At 36.5% G+C, this 24719-nt stretch overlaps 3 protein-coding genes, 1 long non-coding RNA gene and 1 pseudogene across 6 annotated transcripts; 1 reads left to right on the forward strand and 4 right to left on the reverse strand.

Moving 5' to 3' along the window:
• Nucleotides 1-6635: 6635 nt before the first annotated feature.
• On the reverse strand, nucleotides 6636-9931 carry LOC116110623 (annotated as a pseudogene).
• Nucleotides 9932-10697: 766 nt separating this feature from the next.
• On the reverse strand, nucleotides 10698-11381 carry LOC116110657. Of its 2 annotated transcripts, none has more exons than XR_004124931.1 (3): nucleotides 11166-11381; nucleotides 10881-11086; nucleotides 10698-10750 (listed from the first exon to the last, which is right to left on the reverse strand). It is a non-coding gene; the product is annotated as an uncharacterized LOC116110657 (long non-coding RNA). The 2 variants fall into 2 exon arrangements; XR_004124933.1 differs by having other exon boundaries at nucleotides 10701-10750; nucleotides 11030-11086.
• Nucleotides 11382-11389: 8 nt separating this feature from the next.
• Nucleotides 11390-14254, reverse strand: LOC116110624 (putative pentatricopeptide repeat-containing protein At1g19290; the record flags this gene model as incomplete). Its single annotated transcript, XM_031396846.1, has 1 exon — nucleotides 11390-14254. A coding segment is annotated over exon 1 (2781 nt), but the record flags the coding sequence as incomplete, so codon positions are not given.
• A 759-nt stretch (nucleotides 14255-15013) lies between these two features.
• Nucleotides 15014-15653, forward strand: LOC116110625 (probable calcium-binding protein CML41). Its single transcript, XM_031396847.1, has 2 exons — nucleotides 15014-15324; nucleotides 15397-15653. Exons 1-2 carry the CDS (start codon nucleotides 15090-15092, stop codon nucleotides 15651-15653), a joined length of 492 nt encoding a protein of 163 aa, XP_031252707.1. The 5' UTR covers nucleotides 15014-15089.
• Nucleotides 15654-17814: 2161 nt separating this feature from the next.
• On the reverse strand, nucleotides 17815-23847 carry LOC116110655 (protein DA1-like). Of its 2 annotated transcripts, XM_031396873.1 has the most exons (13): nucleotides 23564-23847; nucleotides 23388-23405; nucleotides 22485-22636; nucleotides 22203-22293; nucleotides 21635-21770; nucleotides 21103-21223; nucleotides 20879-20962; nucleotides 20324-20443; nucleotides 19984-20196; nucleotides 19471-19533; nucleotides 19258-19376; nucleotides 18510-18568; nucleotides 17815-18327 (listed from the first exon to the last, which is right to left on the reverse strand). In XM_031396873.1, exons 3-13 carry the CDS (start codon nucleotides 22593-22595, stop codon nucleotides 18020-18022), a joined length of 1425 nt encoding a protein of 474 aa, XP_031252733.1. In that variant the 5' UTR covers nucleotides 22596-22636; nucleotides 23388-23405; nucleotides 23564-23847; the 3' UTR covers nucleotides 17815-18019. The 2 variants fall into 2 exon arrangements, with proteins under 2 accessions (XP_031252733.1, XP_031252732.1); XM_031396872.1 differs by lacking the exon at nucleotides 23564-23847 and having other exon boundaries at nucleotides 23388-23534.
• Between the last annotated feature and the right edge of the window lie 872 nt (nucleotides 23848-24719).

Genomic DNA, 24719 nt, shown 5'->3' on the forward strand with positions numbered 1-24719 from the left:
CTTGATGAAATCAGAATAAATGTGTATATAATTAACTGAAATCAAAATGACATATGTGATTAACTGAAATCAATAATATATAATAAAAGAGCAATAAAATAAAGAACACAAAAAGATTTTTAGAGTGATTCGACAAGTTGAATCTTGAGCTTACTTGTTTTTTATTGCTTTTGAGAACTACAAAAAATGAGTCTTTTACTTAGAATAATTTGTTAACACATTTTTCATTGTTTTATGAGGTATTTATACATGATTTTCACAAAAGGAAAGGAGAGATGAATTCGAGATTGCAATCTTGTGATTTTAGTGATTCTGCGTTAAGATTGTACTGCAATCAATGTTAGTCTTATCTCCTTCGAGATATCAAAGATTGGTACTCATCCTTTGATCCGTAGTTGTCAGATTCTAGGTCGAACTACAATTCTGCTAGCTTATGAGATCTTCAATCATCTGCAAAATCACACACAACAATTAACATATACATAACATGTTTTCCACGTGTTTTGAAGTTGATTTGAAACGCCATTTCTGTTAGTTTTAACAACTTGAATTTAAGCTGGCGCAACTTCTATTATGCTTAGCACACAATTTGGTCATTCGCTTTAATATTATTGTTAATTTGTTTGGTGGCAATGGCAAACTAGTCGACGTCAACAAAGATGGCTTAATTAGGTAAAACTACTCCAAACTCTTTCCGATGAAATTTGCAGACTGCCTTTGTATGCAATTTACCAAATCCAACTGCGGTTCCCCACGTGTAGGCTCCATAGCCGAGGAAATTATTGGCTTAGAATATACAAGTTGATTGAATTAATGCTTTTTTAGAAGAGGCCGTCATTACGAAATAATAGTTTTCAGTTCATCTCTGAAAACAAATTCATAAACTGTTTAAAGAATAGTCTGTTAATTGTACAAATGAATCTTTTTCGTTTTGGAGTAATTGGTACATCTTACCTTGTTTGCAATAACCCTTAATCAACAATGTATATGAAACCACATTTCTCGAATCCCCTTTTCACACATCAACTCTAACACCTCTTGCACCCTTAATATCTCCTAAACCAAAACTACCATGCATCAAACATTGTAAGACACCACATTCAATTCAAACCCCAGATTCTCCATTTCCTTCACGAACTCCACGCCTTTTCCACCTCTTCTCCTTACAATACGCATTAACCATTATTGAACACGTAAAAACATCGGGACCATCCCAACTCTAATCATTTGCTCATAAACACGCAACGCAATATACGTTTCATCCTTAACCAAATTACTTAACAAAGAATTACAAGACCTCAAACTTGGGACACGGCCATACTTTCCCATATTATCGAACAACCGTGCAATGCATCTTTAGCATGCCTCTCTCAGCATAAATTTTCAATATCATATCGAAAACAAGAGGCGAAAATGTAAATTCATTATAAAACCTTAACGAGCTATCCCAAATTAAGAACCCTGTAATTATTCCGACATAAGCCAACCAATTCGTGTAAACACTCTCGGGTTTCATGCGACATTCGAGCACGTGACAAGATGTGAACAATCTTGCAAAGACTTAATACTTGGCCTGAAATTTTGTTGCTTTGAAGCTAATTCAAAAAACCCAAGCAAGCCCGGATTTAGTCTTAGTTTCTGCAGCACTGAATCGAGGAGTCATCTGAGTGTCAAAGAGAGGTTGCTAGGCCTGTAACGACCCAGGACAAGGTACGAGTAATCCGTTCGATCAATTCGGGTTGGCTTGCTGTATTCGTGGCGGGGCTTCAGTGGAGGAAACGGCGCGCGTGAGAAAGAGAGAGATGGTGAAGAGTGGAAAATAGAGAGTACCTGAGCATTGCAGGAGAGAAAATTTTGATATTGTAGTTGTTGTTGAAGACACTGCTCTTAACATCGATAAAATTATCAGCCATTAGTTCTGAAGCAACGAAGCATTTGAAGGTGCTTTGGGGACGATAAGTAGAGCAAGTGAAATGGTGCTCTGTTCTTACTAAACGTTTGTTGTTGAGAGTACATATCGTTATGCCCGTACAGGTAGTTAAGTTCTTGTTCTTATATGGGCCTCATATTCTAGGACCCATTGCCCACCTAAACACAAATTCCTATTTCTGCATCCACTGAGCACTTACACCACAGAGCCTTGGGACCAATAGAAGAGGGAGACATGAGAGTAAGACACGGGAGATGACCGAAGTTGCTGATTACACATCTGTGATGCTCAATCGTCAACATATATTGAAAGTCATTAGGTCCCTTTTCAACTTTTCATACGAAGATCTTTCTCTTTACCGCTAAGAAGGTTTAACTGGTGTGAATTGGTCAGTGGTCGATGGAAAAATAAGGCTACATCAATGCAATGGTCATCCTTGATTCTTCCAGGAAATTTCCTGCTTTTCTACTATATCTGCGGAGATAGTTAAATCATCGACTCACTTTCTATCCATGAAGAGTCCAGAAGACTCAGGAATTAAAGCAAACCAAAGACTTTCCTCACTTTCCGCTAGTCAATAAATCAACGACCATCTGTGTAAGATAGTCATCCTCTCAAGTATCGCCCATCACTTTGGAAAAGCAATCTGCATTGTTATTTAATGCCTTAAACCTTTTAAGCATATATCGATTACCACGCAATTTCTACCAAGACTCTCCTGGCTTTATTCTCCAAGTTGTGCAAAGGTCCTGTCCTAGGGGTAAATCGTAAACTTATGCTATCTTTTTTCTTCTATATAATAAAATACATTGTTCTTTGTACTGAAAACGGTTAATAATGGCAGCTGGTAGCTCCAATGGTTTTCCAATAAGAGTTTGAAGCTTATAAGACTTCTGGTCTGCGCTCAAAATCCAGGTCCTCAACCTCAAGCTCTACAAATCATCCCCTTGTTTCACAAAAAAAAAGCTCCAAGAAGAAGCAGCTTCAGCAAGATTTCGCCACTTTGATGTAATGGAGACGGACTGATTTCATGCGAGGAACTTCAATCATACTTCGAGTCTGTAGGTGAGTCCGTGTCTCATGAGAAGTTGAAAGGGTTATCAAAGATTTTGACGATAATTGCGACAACTTATTAGAATTCAGGAATTTGTCCGATTAGTGGAAGGTAATAATAAGGAGGCAGATGATGATGATCTTAGAAGAGCTTTTCAGATGTTTGAGTGAGCAAGGGATGGGGTGTATTACACCAAGAGGATTGCAACACATGTTAAATCGTTTAGGAGATGTGAGATCACATGAAGACTGCGTTTCAATGATTCGCGTCTTTGATCTTGATGGCAAGGAGTGCTTGGTTCCAGAATTTCGCCAAATGATGGCTCCTCTTAAAACTCATTCTACCGGCTTTAGTTCAGGAGTATGTTAATCATATCAGTCTCTACCGGGAACGTGTATTTCCATATATTAATAGAAAGACTGATTACTCAGAATGGTGTGTTTGGTTTGGAAAAGTTAATTACTAAGGAATATTGTATTACTGTAAAGATAGATTATTAGGGAATCTTTAGAGAAAGTGTGTTGATCGGTTAGAATAAATTAGTGAGTATGTTATAATAATATGTTTGGTTGGGGAAATAAATGAGTGGATATGTTATATAAATTATTAGATTGTCTCTTTTTAAAAATAATATACTATTATTTTTATTATTATTATTCTATTATTTTTTAAATTATTTCTTTTAACCCTCTATATTTGAAATTTTACTAAAACACTCTAACCATATATAACTTTAATTTATAGCAAAATCACCCCCATTCATCCCAAGCCACCGCTGGTAGTCGCCATAATGGTGCACGACCGCGGATTAGCTGTGTGCGCCGATAAGGCCTAATCCGACCAGATCTGGCCGTGAATATGACTGTTTCACGTTTATCTGGTGTGGAAAGGCCAGATCTTTGGTCATGAAACGGCGACCATTTCCTGGCCAATCTATGGTGTTTCACGCCACATTTTGGCCGTGAAAGGCCAGATCTGGTGTGAAATGGCCAGGATCACAAATCCATGGCCGAAATGTCCTTATCAGCATACGACTGGTAAGATCCTATCGGTCTTGTGTCGATATGACGACTTTCGTCGGCGGCCAGCGGTGGCGGTAGCAGCCGCGATGGTCTTCAGTGGTTGAAGTATTTTATTAACTTTTAAACTTTTTTGACAAGGGTGTTTTAGCTAAATTCTCAAATGTAAGGAGTTGGGTAAGTTATTGGTAGACATATGAGGGCAAATGTGTTCGAAATGATAAAAGATTAAGGGCAAAATACGGTCAAAATAAGATTACCTCATAATCTTATATTAACCATCTTGAGAAGGTAATCTGATTACCCCAATATTACTAAAGTAAACACATTTGCAATAAAAGATTATGTAATCTTTTATTACTTGACAACAAATGGGGAACCTTGAAAATTAAACAAAGAGTACAAATTAATCTTATATCACCCCGCACAAATGCTATCGAAGATTATTGAGAATGTTTAGGGAAATGTATTGATGGTTGTAATAAATGGTAAATAGTTATATTAATATGTTGGTTGGGAGGAATAAATATACCCTCTTTTTTAATATTAATATATTATTATTTTGAATCATTTTTTTAACTCTTTAAGTCTGAGATATATCTAAAACACCCAAATACATAAAAAGTTTAATTTCTAGCCAAATCACCCCCACCAACCCAAGCCACTATCGGCTGCTGCCACCACCGTCGACGACAGTAGCAGTGGCCGAAACGGCGCACAAACGGTCGTACGTCGATCTGGCCATTTTCGGCAGATCTACAGCCATAATTGGTTGTTGTTAAAGGCTAAAAGCCATAGATCCGACCGATCATGACTGTTCCGACGCCGACGGCCAACAGTGGTGGCGGCCTTCAATCGTTGACAGTGTTGGCCAAATCCAGCCACCACCGTTAGGTATTTTTTTTAAAGTCTAATGTCCTAAAACTTTGTATAGAAAGTAAAATAGTCTATTAATTTTTGTAAATTGTTTTTAAAACAAGGGCATTATTGTCTTAAAATTTTATTAATAGGAATAAAATTGTAACAAAATTAAGATTATAAAGTAATCTTAGAATACCTAGAAAAAATGAGAGTAACAGACCACCTTCATATTATCAACAGTAATTCTATTAGTTTTGGAAGATGACCGAATCTATATTACTTGACAACCAACATAATAATCAAATAATATAAGTTGACATTACCTCAATATCACTGTCGGTACTTTTGATGATGAAATATCAAATAAGTTAGTAAACTAAAGTTAAGTTTGTTAAACATGTAGATTTGTAATCGAAAATCTGATGAATATAGGTTAGTGCAGAAACTTGTACACGCTCCAAATAGTTGTGATTAAAAAAGCTATGTTACTTCAGTTTGAAAAATCCCCTCGGGAATATTTGATACAAATAGGAGTTAGATGAAGATTAAAATTGAACTTTATATAATTAAAAGAATCAAAATCACGTATGCGGTGGCAACAACATAGCCACAGGGGCAAAAATCAGTAACTCTTAAGAAAACTAATCTACAGAGTTTTGATTCTACATGTAGGGCCTCGGTTCAACTGTGTCAAAGAAAAAAGAAGCAGAGTTGAAAGAATGTTGGATACTGTACAAGTTCAGTATGGAAATCTCCCAGTCATGCGGATATGATCCAGGGTCTTCCAAGCCCATATTTATTTACTGCCACCTGCCCTGCTGAATCCATCTCCATACACTGGGGAAGCGTCTGATACGATCTGGTGCTTAAAAAATTCTCCTAGCTTTCTCTCAAATTTCGATCTTGTCTGCCTCCTTGAATTTCTGGAGGATGAGGTGATGCAACATTATTGCCAGACTGGACCTGAGTGGGGCATCTAACCACATGGTGCTAAAACCTGACAAATGCCTCCTCAAAATCTTGATTCAGAGTACGGAAACCTTAAACAACAAATATATAATATTAGTGTCTCCACAAGGCATCAAAAAAAACATCCAAGGTCTTCATTTCGGTATCATTTGATTGATTGAATGAACTGTGAAGTAAATATGAGGCACAAAATAAAAAAATAAATAGACACATTTTAAATCCATGAGATGGGATAAAAAGTACCTTGAAGTCGCATCCAAGCATGCATCATCTCGGGCTAGTTGACACGGTAAGTAATCTGTGTAAACAGAAATTTCCAATCGCGATCAAACACCCAGCCAATAATTACAATTGCAAAAACCGTACATTCATGACTAGATAAAAATTGCAGAACTAATGCAGCAAGGTCGAACACATAAAAGGAAAGAGAAATGTGGAAATGCGCGAGACGTACAAACGGTTTTACAAATTAGTCTCATCTCATATCAACAATTAAGATTGACAAGCATGTATAGTGTGCAGGAGCACGTGCGTGTGCTGGTGTGGGTGGGTGCCTGGCTGGGATTGATTTTCCTTTAATGACTCTAACAACCTATTTGCAGCTAACCATGGCAAGAAGTACGATAGCATCATCCAACAAAATAAGTAGGCCATTCAAACTGTCACTCCATTTTAGTATTAGGGGGCAAGACAAATAGAAAATGTAAACATCTCATGCAATCAAAATACCAAGTAATAGAAGTTCCTTTCTGTAGGCCCATAACATTTCATGTCTACCAGATATGAATCTCCCATTATCTCATCAAGCGAAAGTTATTGCCATCACAACCCTTTTATTCCCAATTCCACAACATTTAAGATTAGAGTACATTTTTTTATATTTTAAATTATTTGTAAATTCTCGAGTGTTGTGCAGATCACCTACCTTCTACTACAAATTCTAAAGAGAGTTAAATTACAATACCTTGGAAGGCCATACAGAATCAGAATTGCAGTCACCTCACAGCGTCGTGACAGTTGTACGGCTCTGTTATCATTCCATGGGTATGCTTCCTGGCCCAAGCCTTGTTCGCCTTGAATCTGGAGATTTTCAGGTTATTAAAACCTCAGGCAATTATATATATAAAGTCCAGCACCAAAGAAAGCAAAAGTATAAATTCTTACTGTGCTGATAGTTTGTTCCTCAGAAAGGCAGAGCCCTCTGGTTCTCGGCATGTGATAATGGCCCTAGCCAATACAAAAAAGAATGTCCAGTTATAAAATTTACAGAAGAAACAAAATTGTTAACAAATAGCTAATCTACAATGACGAAGAGTACCAAAACACATAATAAAACAACATGTGCAAGCGCATATCTGTTGGTTTGTTTCTCTGAATTTGTATCACATAATTTAATCATGTCGATTTGTATGAGCGTGAGTACAAACAGAACAATATATTTAAAGAGACTTATTACATGTAGTAGTTATAGTCAAACAGTATGATTTACTAGATCAATTACAATCTAGGAAAAGATATAAGCGTTTTAAAACTTAAGCAGTATAAGAAATAAGACAGGTCTGCTCAACAATATAAATATGCCAACCATGTACTATTCAAAATTATCCTACATGTCACAGTGATAAGAAATTTAAACTTTCTCTACATACTTCTTTCTCCCTCTCTTCATCTTCAACTTTAGAGTAGGGAACTTGCTGCTCCAATTTCATATTTAAGCCTTCATAAAATTCTGTATATCAAGTAAAGGGGTTGGCATGCATTGGTATCCATGATTGAAGAGTCTAGACACTCTAGGAGAGCCTCCGTCCATCATAAGGGCAACGATCCAGTTTCGCGTGGCGCATATTATGCACAGAGTATCATGCGTCAAGTTTTATCAGAAAAATCAAGCAATGCTTCCCTTTAAATGCTAACAGAACCTGTTCTGAATGAAGATGCATATATTTCACTCAGACTGACCTCCATTCGTTCACAGCTGCAGCATCTTGGAGTGCCATCAGTTCATGAGAAGGGCAGTACTCTGGGACCAAAAGGGTGTGCCCATACTCAATAAGACCAGCAGGGTTTGTTGGGATTGTCAAAAAAATATAATCCAGAAAGACCAAGGATGATGAGTGTATTACAGAGAGAAGTGCATTTACATGTTAAATTTAACATCTCAAAAAGGGAAATCAGAACTTGAATATGAAGTGCATAAATGAGGTTTTCATAATTTCCAAGAATCTATGATGAAATATCCCAATGTTGCTTATGAGGTCAAAAACCATCTTATTCTATAACAAGATGATTTCTATTATGAACACATGCATTGAACTGACATTTAAAACAATTCTACATCAAAAAAATTAGCTGAGAACTTGGTTGCTAGTAGGGATCTTCACATATATCTGCAATCTGTTCTTCCATTGGCCATTTCTAAGTTATTAGAAGGACAAAAAACTTAAAACAAAAAATAATAAACAGAATATTTTCTTCGTAATGAGACAAACTTACAAAATGCTTGCAAACATCACATTTGGATGGTACTGCTCCTTGTAGCACAAATTTATGATAAGGGTAATTCCAGACATAGAAAAATACAGGAAAATGAACAAAAGAAACATTACACCATACATCACATACTATAAGAAACCTACAAAAAAAAAATAAATAGAAAAAATATCAGTCGAAACAAGTACTTTAGGATACAATTAGGATAAAATTTTCACCTCATATCAGAAATTGGTAGCTGACAAGCATGGCAACGGAAACATTCTGGATGCCAATATGCATTAAGGCAATTCAGAAATCGTCCTTGACCAATCTCAGCATTGCAACCAGCACAGATCCTACCCAAGAAAGATATTCTTAATCATTTTTCTCGCATAAGTGCCTGAAGGAGATAGCAGTGAATAGTAAAGGAGTGGGAGCCACAGGAAATTTAGGATACAACAGCAGACAGTACCAAGTCAAGAATGGTTGAGGCCAAAAAAAGCAACCACATTATCCCTCACAAACATCCTTTTCACCTAGAAGGGTTTTGGATCAAATTTTTCAAAATCTAAATCCGGGTTCAAGTTTCATAACTGGCACACTCATGCAAAGAATCGTTTACTTATTTTTTCCAGAAATACAAAGCCTATCAGCAATTAGGACCCTTTCTAAAATCACTCATCCATAAGTGCAAAACCAAGGTGCATCAGATTACTGGTATTAGAATGAGTCGTAATTGATCACATAACTCATACATACCTGTACCCTGTTGGAAATTGGAGTGGCATGGGGAGATACGGATGTCCATTTCCATACCTAGGAGGAGATTCAAAGTTCAAGCTTTCTTGTATAGCTCTTGCAAGTTGTTCATCCTTTCCAATGAGATCCCCTGTCTATTCAAAGTATTGTAAAAAAATTAATAAATTAACGTAGCACATTCAATTGTAAAAATATAGAAATTACTCAACCTAGTTGCCTAATGCCAATATGCTGCCATATATATACATCCAATGTTTGGCAAACTAACAACCCATAAAAGTAATTTCCAAAATAGGAATGAAGAAAATGCAAATAAATTATATTCCCATAGACTATGATTGCTCAACAAATTTGATGAAGCGGTGATGCATGGCACAGACGAGTTCAACATATTGTCCACAGAAACAGATGGATGCAGTGATTGGGCTTTTAATTTCTTAAACAACTGGAAGTTCTTCCTCAGTTATTTCCAGTCACAGGATCCAGAGAAAAGAGAAAATGTCACATTAACAGACGAGAGCACTTATAATAACATGTAATCCATATACTCACCAATCACCCTTTCTCCTTTTGACTTTCTTCTACGAGGGATAGTGCAATGGCACGATCTATATCTTATTCTCTTGCTCGGACCACACATCTAAATTTGAGATTCCCGAAAAGTTATATGTTGAGTAAGAACATATCAGACATCTAAGTATCTAACTAGCCGAAGCAGTAAAGAGATATTACTAGATGCAAGAAGCATGCACAAGCACAATGAAAGGACAATTAAATCCCATTGAAAGATTATAAGTATGAGATGTAAAAGAAGGAATGTATACTTACCCCTGAAGTTGAAGGCGCATAGGAATTGGCTCCTCCCATGATTACCACGATAATGCCCTTCCGAAATTCTGTGGCTGGAGCCTTTAAAAAATTGTTAAGCCAACCCATAATGTATGTTATCTGCCCATAGTCAATGAAGTTTTAACTGTTCATGAGCAAATCAACAAAATAAAAGAAATGAACAGAAACGAAGGACTAAACCCTTGAATATTTCGATAAGTCTAAGTGATCACACAACCTTTAAACCTAAACCTAAAACCAAAATGTCGTCAACTATTGAAAACCATAAAATTTTTTTTTTTTACAAGTGAAAATTAAGAATGATAATTAACTCATGGGACCGAGAAAACATCAGAAATTTTCCATCAGATGAACATAGAAAAATCAAGCTCAGATAGCATAAGAAGAAAAGTTGAAGCAAAAAATCTCAGGCAAGCCATCCATGTCTATGAAACTAAAGCAAATTTAGTTAGAGACGATTGAGAAAAATAAAAACCATCAAAATATAGAATACATGACGATATAGGGCTATCATAACTGGAGTATACTTTCCATACATTTAGACAATCTAAATTTCATATCCATTTCATGCACAGTCAATTCCCACATTGGAGTAGGGCATTTCTCTTGAAGCATAAGAAAACAAAACTCTAAAAATAAAATAAATACAGCACCAGGCATTGTGTTGCCCAGAAGGTTAGAGCCACAAAGGAGTGAAGAAAGATCAATAAGTTGTCACAAGCTCAAGATATATATGAGATAGAGACAGAGATTTTCCAGCTCACCATGCCACACATTCCCTGACAACTTAATTTTATCACATTTTAAGAAATTTGGCATACATGTTGACATCATTTTCTGCAAAGAAAATAAACAGCACACCAACTTGATGCAGATGATTGCTATATATAATAGAATGAAGAATATTTACAGATTCCAAACAGTTTAAGCATACAGATAAAACTTGAAAGAGAAAGCCATTTTCTACCTTTGCACAAGAGCAAGAGTGTGAGCTGATTCATGCTAAAAATAGTTTCACACTCCCAAGTTTTAGATTGGTCATGCTAAAAACTTGTTCATACTCCCAAATTAGTTCCAATTATAAGAAAAAAACAAGTAATTAGGCTTCCAAACTACCTTTTTCTGACATAGCACTCAGCAGCCAAATTTTGGGACCAAGCGAATGATTATATCCTGCACCATGTGAATCATCTTTACTTGGGGAATCTTGCAAACAAGAAGTAAACACATCTGTGCTTCTGATGCACATTACCTGTGGTCTTGATGATCAATGAGAAGTACATGGGCCTCCTGTCTCAGAGCTTGAAAGTCCAAAGGCAATGGCCAAACTCAAAATCATCCCCACCAATGACATAGTCCATTGATCATTCATCAACAAGCAGCTTGAGAAACATCATATGAGTCAGGCAAAGCAGCAGACTCTGTCATCTCAATTGGTTTATCATAGACAACACTAGATGGGAAACAACTGAAATACATCATGTTATGAAGCTTAGAGATCTTCTTCACATCTCCGCATTTAACAGAACTGAGGACCAACTTAGATAACATGACAAGATTTTGATCCACACCTAACTTAATCATCTGACCTAAAAGCTTCATTGATTCTTCTCTATCTCCTTGCTCACAAAGTGCTTTTATCAAGGTAGAGTAGGTAATAACGGAAGGAGCAATCCCTTCTTTAATCATTTTGCATTTCAAATTAAAGGCCTTTTGGGTATTACCAGTTTTACAGTAACCATCAATCAGAATATTATAGGTTATGACATTAGGGGCCAACCCTTTCAGGTGAAGTTTGTGGAAAAGCCTCAGTGCTCGGTCCAGTTTTCCTGATTTACACAAACCGTTTATTAGAGCATTGTATGTGGCAATGTTTGGAACGAGAGCCCTTTTCAGCATTTCATCCCGTAACTTGAAAGCTTCAGTGACATCACCAGCAGCTGCATAGGCATGAATCAGGGTACAGTAGGTAAAATTGTCTGGAGTAAAGCCCGAAAGCAACAAAGCTGAGAAAACACTTCTTGCATCATCAACCTTCCCAGACTTGCAGAGTCCGGCAATAGCTATATTGTACACCACATTGTTGGGCATATCAAAACTTTTGGCACTTTCATCAAGGGAGTCGGCAATTTTCTGAGCATCCAGACTAATAACATCGGTCTTGAGGAGTTTGAGATTTGGAAAAAGATCAAAATCCACAATTTTCAGCAAAAGCATATTTGCTTCATCAATCCTACCAAGTCCAAACAGGGTGCTAACAATTTTGCTGCACATAATCACATTTGAGGCAAATCCCTTCTCTGTCATCTCGAAATATGCAGTAAAAGCTTTATCCAGCATCCCTACATCACACCAACCAATAACAAGGGCCCCATAAGTTACAGCATTAGGTGATAAACCTGAATTCTGCATTTCAGCAAGAAGATCCACCACTATACTTAATTTCCTAGACCTAAAGGCTCCACTAATAAGAGAATTATACATTTCAATGGAAGGAAAAACCGCTTCCCCTTCCATTACATTTTTAATCTTAAAAGCTTCTTCAATATTTCCAACTTTACAATAGCCATCACTAAGGATTCTATATGTTACTTTGTCAGGCAAACATCCCAACTCCTTCAACCTGTCAAAAATCTGCTGTGCTTCAATCATTTTTCCCATCTTACATAATCCATTAATCATTGTATTGAAAGCAATTGTGTTTTTGGAGAAACCCCTGGCTAATATATTGTTCCAAAGTCTTATTGCGCCATCGAGATCTCCCATCTTGAACAAAATGTCAAGCAGAGTACAATAGCCAACCACATTAGGAGACACACCTCTTTTCAACATCATACACCACAGGTGCAAAGCATCATCAAATGCATCCACACGACACAAACCTTTGAGAAGAGTATTATAAGTAACAACAGTAGGAGGGATTCCTTCACGAAGCATCTCATCACAAAGCTTGAAGGCCTCACTCATATTATTTAATCTGCAATACCCATCCAGTAATGTATGATAACTGAACGAATCTGGCCTTAAGTTCCAATCTCCCATACATCTTAACACTCGTTTTGCTTGACTAATTTGACCAAGTTTACAGTGGCCATTAATTAAAGAGTTACAAATAAGCAGATTCATCTTCAACCCTGCCTTCAGCATCTCATTCCGAACCCTATTAGCATCGTCAACTTTACCTACTCTACAATACCCATCTATCAGAACCCCATAAGCACATTCATCGACAACAATATCCTGCTCATCATTCATCCTTTGAAGTACCTTCTCGGCTTCCTCCATCTTACCTTGTTTGCAATAACCCTTAATCAACAATGTATATGAAACCACATTTCTCGAAATCCCCTTTTCACACATCAACTCTAACACCTCTTTTGCACCCTTAATATCTCCTAAACCAACATATCCATCCATCAAACTATTGTAAGACACCACATTCAATTCAAACCCCAGATTCTCCATTTCCTTCACGAACTCCACAGCCTTTTCCACCCTCTTCTCCTTACAATACGCATTAACCATTATTGAACACGTAAAAACATCGGGCACAATCCCAACTCTAATCATTTGCTCATAAACACGCAACGCAACATACGTTTCATCCCTTTTAACCAAATTACTTAACAAAGAATTACAAGACCTCAAACTTGGGACACGGCCATACTTTCCCATATTATCGAACACGTGCAATGCATTCTTTAGCATGCCTCTCTCAGCATAAATTTTCAATATCATATCGAAAACAAGAGGCGAAAATGTAAATTCCTTATAAACCTTAACGAGCTCATCCCAAATTAAGAACCCTGAATAATTATTCCGACATAAGCCAACCAATTCGTGTAAACACTCTCGGGTTTCATCGTACATTCGAGCACGTGACAAGATGTGAACAATCTTGCAATAAGACTTAATACTTGGCCTGAAATTTTGTTGCTTTGAAGCTAATTCAAAAAACCCCAAGCAAGCCTTAGGATTTAGTCTTAGTTTCTGCAGCACTGAATCGAGGAGATCATCTGAGTAGTCAAAAGAAAGGTTGCTAAGGGCCTCGTAACGACCCAGGACAAGGATACGAGTAATCCGTTCGATCAATTCGGGTTGGCTTAGCTTGTATTCGTGGCGGGGCTTCCAGTGGAGGAAACGGCGCGCGTGAAGACGAGAGAGATGGTGAAGAGTGGAAAATAGAGAGTACCTGAGCATTGCAGGAGAGAAAATTTTGATATTGTAGTTGTTGTTGAAGACACTGCATCTTAACATCGATAAAATTATCAGCCATTAGTTCTGAAGCAACGAATGCATTTTGAAGGTGCTTTGGGGACGATGAGTGGAGCAAGTGAAATGGTGCTGTGTTCTTACTAAACGTTTGTTGCTGAGAGTTTACATATCGTTAAGCCCGTAAAGGTAGTTGAGTTCTTGTTCTTATTATGGGCCTCATATTCTAGGACCCATTGCCCACCTAAACACAAATTCCTGCATCCACTAAGCCCACTTACACAACAGAGCCTTGTGACCAATAGAAGAGGGAGACATGAGAGTAATTGACACGGGAGATGACCGAAGTTTGCTGATTACACATCTGTGATGCTCAATCGTCAACATATATTGAAAATTATTAGGTCCCTTTTCCACTTTTCATACGGAGATCTTTCTTCTTTTACCGTCTAAGAAGGTTTAACTGGTGTGAATTGGTCAGTGGTCGATGGAAAAATAAGGCTACATCAATGCAATGGTCATCCTTGATTCTTCCAGGAAATTTCCTTCTTTTCTACTATATCTGCACTGTCAACAGCAAAAGTTAATCAAGGAGATAAGTTAAATCATCCACTCACTTTCTATCCATGAAGGGTCCAGAAGACTCGGGAATTAAAGCAAACCAAAGACTTTCCTATCACTTTCCGCTAATCAATAAATCAACAACCATCTGTGTAAGATAGTCATCCTCTCAAGTATCGCCCATCACTTTTGGAAAAGCAATCTGCATTGTTATTTAATGCCTTAAACCTTTTAAGCATATATCCGATTACCACGCAATTTCTACCAAGACTCTTCCTGGCTTTTAGTCTCCAAGTTGTGCAAAGGTCCTCGTCCTAAGGGGTAAATCGTAAACTTATGCTATCTTTTTTTCTTCTATATATATAACCATACATTGTTCTTTGTATCTGAAAACCGGTTAATAATGGCAGCTGGTAGCTCCAAATGGTTTTCCAATAAGAGTTTGAAGCTTATAAGACTTCCTGGTCTGCGCTCAAAATCCAGGTCCTCAACCTCAAGCTCTACAACATCATCTCCCCTTGTTTCACAAAAAAAAAGCTCCAAAGAAGAGCAGCTTCAGCAAGTATTTCGCCACTTTGATAGTAATGGAGACGGACTGATTTCATGCGAGGAACTTCAATCATACTTCGAGTCTGTAGGTGAGTCCGTGTCTCATGATGAAGTTGAAAGGGTTATCAAAGATTTTGACGATAATTGCGACAACTTATTAGAATTTCAGGAATTTGTCCGATTAGTGGAAGGTAATAATAAGGAGGCAGATGATGATGATCTTAGAAGAGCTTTTCAGATGTTTGAAGCTGACAAGGGATCGGGGTGTATTACACCAAGAGGATTGCAACACATGTTAAATCGTTTAGGAGATGTGAGATCACATGAAGACTGTGTTTCAATGATTCGCGTCTTTGATCTTGATGGCAATGGAGTGCTTGATTTCCATGAATTTCGCCAAATGATGGCTTCCTCTTAACAACTCATTCTACCGTCTTTAGTTCAGGAGTTTTATGTTAATCATATCAGTCTCTACCAGGGAACGTGTATTTCCATATATTAATAGAAAGACTGATTACTCAGAATGGTGTGTTTGGTTTTGGAAATGTTATATTACTAAGGAATATTGTATTACTGTAAAGATAGATTATTAGGGAATCTTTAGAGAAATGTGTTTGATCGGTTAGAATAAATTAGTGAGTATGTTATAATAATATGTTTGGTTGGGGAAATAAATGAGTGGATATGTTATATAAATTATTAGATTGTCCTCTTTTTAAAATAATAATATACTATTATTTTTATTATTATTTTATTCTATTATTTTTTAAATTATTTCTTTTAACCCCTCTATATTTGAAATTTTACTAAAACACTCTAACCATATATAACTTTAATTTATAGCAAAATCACCCCCATTCATCCCAAGCCACCGCTGGTAGTCGCCATAATGGTGCACGACCGATCGGATCTAGCTGGTGTGCGCCGATAAGGCCTAATCCGACCAGATCTGGCCGTGAATATGACTGTTTCACGGTTAAATCTGGTTGTGGAAAGGCCAGATCTTTGGTCATGAAACGGCGACCATTTCATGGCCAGATCTATGGTGTTTCACAGCCACATCTTTGGCCGTGAAATGGCCAGATCTGGTCGTGAAATGGCCATGGATCACAAATCCATGGCCGAAAATGTCCTTATCAGCATACGACTGGTAAGATCCTATCGGTCTTGTGTCGATATGACGACTTTCGTCGGCGGCCAGCGGTGGCGGCTAGCAGCCGGCGATGGTCTTCAGTGGTTGAAAGTATTTTATTAACTTTTAAACTTTTTTATGACAAGGGTGTTTTAGCTAAATTCTCAAATGTAAGGAGTCTGGGTAATTGTTATTTGGTAGACATATGAGGGCAAATGTGTCCGAAATGATAAAAGATTAAGGGCAAAATACGGTCAAAATTAAGATTACCTCAATAATCTTATATTAACACATCTTGAGAAGGTAATCTGATTACCCCCAATATTACTAATAGTAAACACCATTTGCAATAAAAGATTATGTAATCTTTTATTACTTGACAACCAAATGGGGAACCTTGAAAATTAAACAAAGAGTACAAGATTAATCTTATATCACCCCGAACCAAATGCTATCGAAGATTATTGAGAATGTTTAGGGAAATGTATTTGATTGGTTGTAATAAATTGGTAAATATGTTATATTAATATGTTTGGTTGGGAGGAATAAATATACCCTCTTTTTTAAATATTAATATATTATTATTTTTTGAATCATTTTTTTAACTCTTTAAGTCTGAGATATATCTAAAACACCCAAAATACATAAAAGTTTAATTTCTAGCCAAATCACCCCCACCAACCCCAAGCCACTATCGGCTGCCTGCCACCACCGTCGACGACAGTAGCAGTGGCCGAAACGGCGCACAACCGGTCGTACGTCGATCTGGCCATTTTCGGCCAGATCTACAGCCATAATTGGTTGTTGTTAAAGGCTAAAAGCCATAGATCCGACCGATCATGCACTGTTCCGACGCCGACGGCCAACAGTGGTGGCCGGCCTTCAATCGTTGACAGTGTTGGCCAAATCCAGCCACCACCGTTAGGTATTTTTTTTAAAGTCTAATGTCCTAAAACTTTTGTATAGAAAGATAAAATAGTCTATTAGTATTTTTGTAAATTGTTTTTAAAACAAGGGCATTATTGTCTTAAAATTTTATTAATAGGAATAAAATTGTAACAAAATTAAGATTATAAAGTAATCTTAGAATACCTAGAAAAAATGAGAGTAATCAGACCACCTTCTATATTATCAACAGTAATTACTATTAGTTTTGGAAGATGACCGAATCTTATATTACTTGACAACCAAACATAATAATCAAATAATATAAGTTGACATTACCTCAATTATCACTGTCCGGTACTTTTGATGATGAAATATCAAATAAGTTAGTAAACTAAAGTTAAGTTTGTTAAACATGTAGATTTGTAATCGAAAAATCTGATGAATTATAGGTTAGTGCAAAAACTTGTACACGCTCCAAATAGTTGTGATTAAAACAGCATATGTTACTTCAGTTTGAAAAATCACCTCCGGGAATATTTGATACAATATAGGAGTTAGATGAAGATTAAAATTGAACTTTTATATAATTAAAAGAATCAAAATCACGTATGCGGTGGCAACAACATAGCCACAGGGCGCAAAAATCAGTAACTCTTAAGAAACTAATCTACAGAGTTTTGATTCCTACATGCTAGGGCCTCGGTTCAACTGTGTCAAAAGAAAAAAGAAGCAGAGTTGAAAGAATGTTGGATACTTGTACAAGTTCAGTATGGAAATCTCCCAGTCATGCGGATATGATCCAGGGTCCTTCCAAGCCCATATTTATTTACTGCCACCTGCCCTGCTCTGAATCCATCTCCATACACTGGGGAAGCGTCTGATACGATCTGGTGCTTAAAAAATTCTCCTAGCTTTCTCTCAAATTTCGATCTTGTCTGCCTCCTTGAATTTTTGGAGGATGAGGTTGATGCAACATTATTGCCTGAACTGGACCTGAGCTGGGCATCTAACCACATGTGTGCTAAAACCTGACAAATGCCTTCCTCAACATCTTGATTCAGAGTACGGAAACCTTATAAACAAACAATATATAAATATTAGTGTCTCCACAAGGCATCAAAAGAAAACATCCAAGGTCTTCATATTTCGGTATCATTTGATTGATTGAATGAACTGTGAAGTAAATATGAGGCACAAAATAAAAAATAAATAAATAGACGCATTTTAAATTCCATGAGATGGGATAAAAAGTACCTTGAAGTCGCATCCAAGCATGCATCATCTCATGGGCTAGGATTGACCCGGTAAGTAATCTGTGTAAACAGAAATTTCCAATCGCAGATCAAACACCCAGCCAATAATTACAATTGCAAAAACTCGTACATCTCATGACTAGATAAAAAATTGCAGAACTAATGCAGCAAGGTCGAACACATAAAAGGAAAGAGAAATGTGGAAATGCACGAGATGTAAAACGGTTTTACAAATTAGCTTTCATCTCATATCAACAATTAAGATTGACAAGCATGTAATAGTGTGCAGGAGCACGTGCGTGTGCTGTGTGTGGGTGGGTGCCTGGCTGGGATTAGATTTTTCCTTTAATGACTCTTAACAACCTATTTGCAGCTAACCATGGCAAGAAGTACGATAGCATCATCCAACAAAATAAAGTAGGCCATTCAAACTGTCACTCCATTTTAGTATTAGGGGGCATAGACAAATAGAAAATGTAACATCATCTCATGCAATCAAAATACCAAGTAATAGAAGTTCCTTTCTGTAGGCCCATAACATTTCATGTCTACCAGATATGAATCTCCCATTATCTCATCAAGCGAACTGTTATTGCCATCACAACCCTTTTATTCCCAATTCCACAACATTTAAGAATTAGAAGTACATTTTTTTTTTTTTAATATTTTAAATTATTTGTACATTCTCGAGTGTTGTGCAGATCACCTACCTTCTACTACAAATTCTAAAGAGAGTTAAATTACAATACCTTGGAAGGCCATACAGAATCAGAATTGCAGTCACCTCACAGCGTCGTGACAGTTTGTACGGCTCTGTTATCATTTCCATGGGTATGCTTCCTGGCCCAAGCCTTGTTCGCCTTCGAATCTGGAGATTTTCAGGTTTTATTATTAAACCTCGGACCAATTTATATATATAAAGTCCAGTTCACCAAAGAAAGCAAAAGATATAAAATTCTTACTGTGCTGATAGTTTGTTCCTCAGAAAGGCAGAGCCCTCTGGTCTCCGGCATGTGATAATGGCCCTAGCCAATACAAAAAAGAATGTCCAGTTATAAAATTTACAGAAGAAACAAAAATTGTTAACAAATAGCTAATCTACAATGACAAAGAGTACAAAAACACATAATAAAACAATTCATGTGCAAGCGCATATCTGTTGGTTTGTTTCTCTGAATTTAATGTATCAGCATAATTTAATCATGTTGATTTTGTATGGGCGTGAAGTACAAACAGAACAATATATAATTAAAGAGACTTATTACAATGTACTAGTTATATGTCAAACAGTATGATTTACTAGATCAATTACAAATTCTAGGAAAAGATAAGGTAAGCCGATTTTAAAATGCTTAAGCAGTATAAGAAGTAAGCACAGGTCTGCTGTCAACAATATAAGATATGCCAACCATGACTATTCAAAATTATCCTACATGTCACAGTGATAAGAAGAGTTTAAGACTTTCTCTGCATACATTCTTTTCTCCCTCTCTGGCTTCATTTAATGCTTGCCTTTCAACCAAGAGTAGTGGAACTTGCTGCTCCAATTTCATATTTAAGCCTTCATAAAATTCTTGTATATCAAGATAAAGGGGTTGGCATGCATTGGTATCCATGATTGAAGAGTCTAGACACTCTAGGCAGAGCCTCCGTCCATCATTAAGGGCAACGTATCCAGTTTCGCGTGGCTGCATATTATGCACAGATGTATCATGCGACAAGTTTCTTATCAGAAAAATCACAAGCACATGCTTCCCTTTAAATGCTAACAGAACCTGTTCTGAATGAAGATGCATATATTTCACTCAGACTGACCTCCATTCGTTCACAGCTGCAGCATCTTGGAGTGCCATCATGTTCATGAGAAGGGCAGTACTTCTGGGACCAAAAAGGGTGTGCCCTATACTCAATAAGACCAGCAGGGTTTGTTGGGATCTGTCAAAAAAAAATATAATCCAGAAAGACCAATGGATGATGAGTGATATATACAGAGAGAAGTGCATTTACATGTCTTAAATTTAACATCTCAAAAAAAGGTAAAATCAGAACTTGAATATGAAGTGCATAAATGAGGCTTTCATAATTTCCATGAATCTTATGATGAAATATCCCAATTGTTGCTTATGAGGTCAAAAACCATCATTATTCTATAACAAGATGATTTCTATTATGAACACATGCATTGCAACTGACATTGAAATACAATTCTACATCAAAAAAATTAGCTGAGAACTTGGTTGCTAGTAGGGATCTTCACATATATCTGCAATCTGTTCTTCCATTGGCCATTTCTAAGATATTAGAAGGACAAACAACTTAAAACAAAATAATAATAAACAGAATATTTTCTTCGTAATGAGACAAACTTACAAAATGCTTGCAAACATCACATTTTGGATGGTACTGCTCCTTGTAGCAAAATTTATGATAAGGGTAATTCCCAGACATAGAAAACTACAGGAAAATGAACAAAAGAAACATTAGACACCATACATCACATACTATAAGAAACCTACCAAAAAAACATAAATAGAAAAACAATAATCAGTCAGAAAACAAGTACTTTAGGATACAATTAAGGCTAAACTTTTCACCTCAATATCAGAAATTGGTAGCTGACAAGCATGGCAACGGAAACATTCTGGATGCCAATATGCATTAAGGCAATTCAGAAATCGTCCTTGACCAATCTCAGCATTGCAACCAGCACAGATCCTACCCAAGAAAGATATTCTTTAATCATTTTTCTCGCATAAGTGTCTGAAGGAGATAGCAGTGAATAGGAAAGGAGTGGAGCTCCACAGGAAATTTAGGATACAACAGCAGACAGTACCAAGTCAGGAACAGTTGAGGCCAAAAAAAGCAACCACATTATCCCTCACAAACATCCTTTTCACCTAGAAGGGTTTTGGATCAAATTTTTCAAAATCTAAATCCCGGGTTCAAGTTTCATAACTGGCACACTCATGCAAAGAATCGTTTACTTATTTTTTCCCCAAAATACAAAGCCTATCAGCAATTAGGACCCTTTCTAAAATCACTCATCCATAAGTGCAAAACCAAGGTGCATCAGATTTACTGGTATTAGAATGAGCTAATGTAATTGATCACATAACTCAAACATACCTGTACCCTGTTGGAAATTGGAGTGGCATGGGGAGATACGGATGTCCATTTCCATACCTAGGAGGAGATTCAAAGTTCAAGCTTTCTTGTATAGCTCTTGCAAGTTGTTCATCCTCTTCCAATTGAGATCCCCTGTCTATTCAAAGTATTGTAAAAAAATTAATAAATTAAACTGTAGCACATTCAATTGTAAAAATATAGAAATTACTCAACATAGTTGCCTAATGCCAATATGCTGGCCATATTATATACATCCAATGTTTGGCAAACTAACAACCCATAAAAGTAATTTCCAAAATAGGAATGAAGAAAATGCAAATAAATTATATTCCCATAGACTATGATTGCTCAACAAATTTGATGAAGCGGTGATGCATGGCACAGACTGAGTTCAACATATTGTCACCAGAAACAGATGGAATGCAGTGATTGGGCCTTTTAATTTCTTAATACAACTGGAAGTTCTTCCTCAGTTATTTCCAGTCACAGGATCCAGAGAAAAGAGAAAATGTACATCCTTATAACAGACGAGAGCACTTATAATAACATGTAATGCCCATATACTCACCGATCACCGTTTCTCCTTTTTGACTTTCTTCTACGAGGGATAGTGCAATGGCACGATCTATATCTTCATTCTCTTGCTCGGACCACACATCCTAAATTTGAGATTCCCGAAAAGTTATATGTTGAGTAAGAACATATCAGACATCTAAGTATCTAACTAGCCGAAGCAGTAAAGAGATATTACTAGATGCAAGAAGCATACATAAGCACAATGAAAGGACAATTAAATCCCATCTGAAAGATTATAAGTATGAGATGTAAAAGAAGGAATGTATGTACTTACCCCTGAAGTTGAAGGTGCATAGGAATTTGGCTCCTCTCCATGATTACCACGATAATGCCCTTCCGAAATTCTGTGGCTGGAGCCTTTAAAAAATTTGTTAAGCCAACCCATAATGTATAATGTTATCTGCCCATAGTCAATGAAGTTTTTACCTGTTCATGAAGAAAATCAACAAAATAAAAGAAATGAACAGAAACGAAGGACTAAACCCTTGAATATTTCCGATAAGTCTAAATGATCACCACAACCTTTAAACCTAAACCTAAAACCAAAATGCTTGTCAATTATTGAAAACCATCAAATTTTTTTTTTTTTATACATTTGAAAATTAAAGAATGATAATTAACTCATGGGACCGAGAAAACATCAGAAATTTTCCATCAGATGAACATAGAAAAATCAAGCTCAGATAGCATAAGAAGAAAAAAGTTGAAGGCAAAAAATCTCAGGCAAGCCATCCATGTCTATGAAACTAAAGTCAAATTTAGTTAGAACGATTGAGAAAAGTAAACACCATCAAAATATAGACATACATAGAGCTATAGGGCTATCATAACTGGAGTATACTTTCCATACATTTAGACAATCTAAATTTCATATCCATTTCATGCACAGTCAATTCCCACATTGGAGTAGGGCATTTCTCTTGATAAGCATAAGAAAACAAAACTCTAAAAATAAAATAAATACAGCACCCACCAGGCATTGTGTTGCCCAGAAGGTTAGAGCCACAAAGGAGTGAAAAAAGATCAATAAGTTGTCACAAGCTCAAGATTATATATGAGATAGAAGACAGAGATTCTTCCAGCTCACCATGCCAACAAATTCATGACATGTAGCGTTTTGTTACAGGCTCTAAAGATAAAAAGATTTAAGAATCAAAATAGTGGGAAAATGACTCACCTCTGACAAATCAAGAACCTGGAACAATGGTAGAAGCAGAACACACCCAGATCAGATAAAGATCCAATTCCCTCAAAAGGCCAAATTTACAGTCTCACAAAGGAAGATAGATATTCTTCAAAAAAAAAAAAAATAATAAAAAATAAAAAAAACTATATATTCAGAAGAGGAGAGACCCTTTTTGCTTTTAAACGCTTTCAATCCAAAGCGGGTTAGAATCTATCAGAGCAACAAAAATGTTATCAAAAATAAATGGAAGATGATTCAGAATGACTAGAAGAGAAGGCAAATACGCAAAAAGAATGGCGGTGTACTTGAATTGTAAGCCAATTCAAAGTCAAATTATTAGAAAACGTAAAAACATAAACGGATAGTTGTGTTGATAACCCAAAAGGGATTGACGAAGAATCATCAAACCCAATTGGGTTTTGACTAAATTTTCCTATAATTTGGAAGGCATGTGGGGTCCTCCTAATTCTTCAACAAGAAGGCCCCAACAAAGGTTCTTTGAGGAAAGCGATTTTCTTTTTTTTCCTTTTTTATCTTTTTGTTTTTGGTAGTATTTTATGCAAAGATGGCTTGAGTCGTTCAAATTGAGCCAGTTGACGTGGGGGGTTTAAAGTTAAAAGGCACCGAAAACAGGATGAAAAGTTCGAAGTTGTGCACGATCATTAACAGTTTGAACTACAAGTCTCTTGCTGTGTCTGTAATCTCTATGTTTCAAAATCAAAAGTTGAACCGTTCGCTAAAGATTCCAATGCTATCAAGCTTTAATCTTGTACTAATAACTATCTTCGAATTGTTTTGTTTGGGTTTCCACAGGAATTTACTACTTAGATTCTTAATCTTGTCTACATGTTTTTCTGAACTAATTTTTTACAAATATTGTACCTTATTAAATTATGATATGACTTTTACATAAACCATAGTTTTATTTAAAGAAGGAAAATGTCAAAGCGATGAAATATTTATTTAAAAACTCTTAAATAAAGTACATTATCTCAATAAATGTCTAAAGGTACATGTTAGAACCTTCAAAAATAGTAAGCTACTATATTTAATAATTAATTATTATGCAAAGAAATAATTGACTTGACGATTTTAAAGATGAAACTATATGCTTTCGTTACGTGAGGCTTGAGTCTTGAGCCGCTCCCATCGACATCAGACGTCGGCCACGTGTTAGTTAAAACCCCTACGCGACTTCTGTTAGAAACTCCTCGTATACGCTGACAAAGTCTTGTACACAGTCTTCTGCCGTCCATATTTACGCGGTAAGTCTAACGCCCTTTCACATTTAAATTTAAGCACCCTTTAATTATTGCCTATGTC

This window comes from Pistacia vera, unplaced genomic scaffold, assembly GCF_008641045.1.
Source record: "Pistacia vera cultivar Batoury unplaced genomic scaffold, PisVer_v2 Contig609, whole genome shotgun sequence".
Taxonomy (NCBI): Eukaryota; Viridiplantae; Streptophyta; class Magnoliopsida; order Sapindales; family Anacardiaceae; genus Pistacia; species Pistacia vera.

What these genes read in the sequence shown, in the direction of transcription:
- LOC116110625 (XM_031396847.1), top strand. Translation starts at nt 15,090, where the DNA reads ATGGCAGCTGGTAGCTCCAAATGGTTTTCCAATAAGAGTTTGAAGCTT. An exon ending in ATCATACTTCGAGTCTGTAG is followed by an intron (nt 15,325 to 15,396) that starts GTGAGTCCGTGT and finishes ACAACTTATTAG; the next exon opens with AATTTCAGGAATTTGTCCGA.
- LOC116110655 (XM_031396873.1), bottom strand. Translation starts at nt 22,595, where the DNA reads ATGGGTTGGCTTAACAAATTTTTTAAAGGCTCCAGCCACAGAATTTCG. An exon ending in ATGCACCTTCAACTTCAGGG is followed by an intron (nt 22,294 to 22,484) that starts GTAAGTACATAC and finishes TCTCAAATTTAG; the next exon opens with GATGTGTGGTCCGAGCAAGA. An exon ending in CCAGAGAGGGAGAAAAGAAT is followed by an intron (nt 19,534 to 19,983) that starts GTATGCAGAGAA and finishes TGTATTGGCTAG; the next exon opens with GGCCATTATCACATGCCGGA.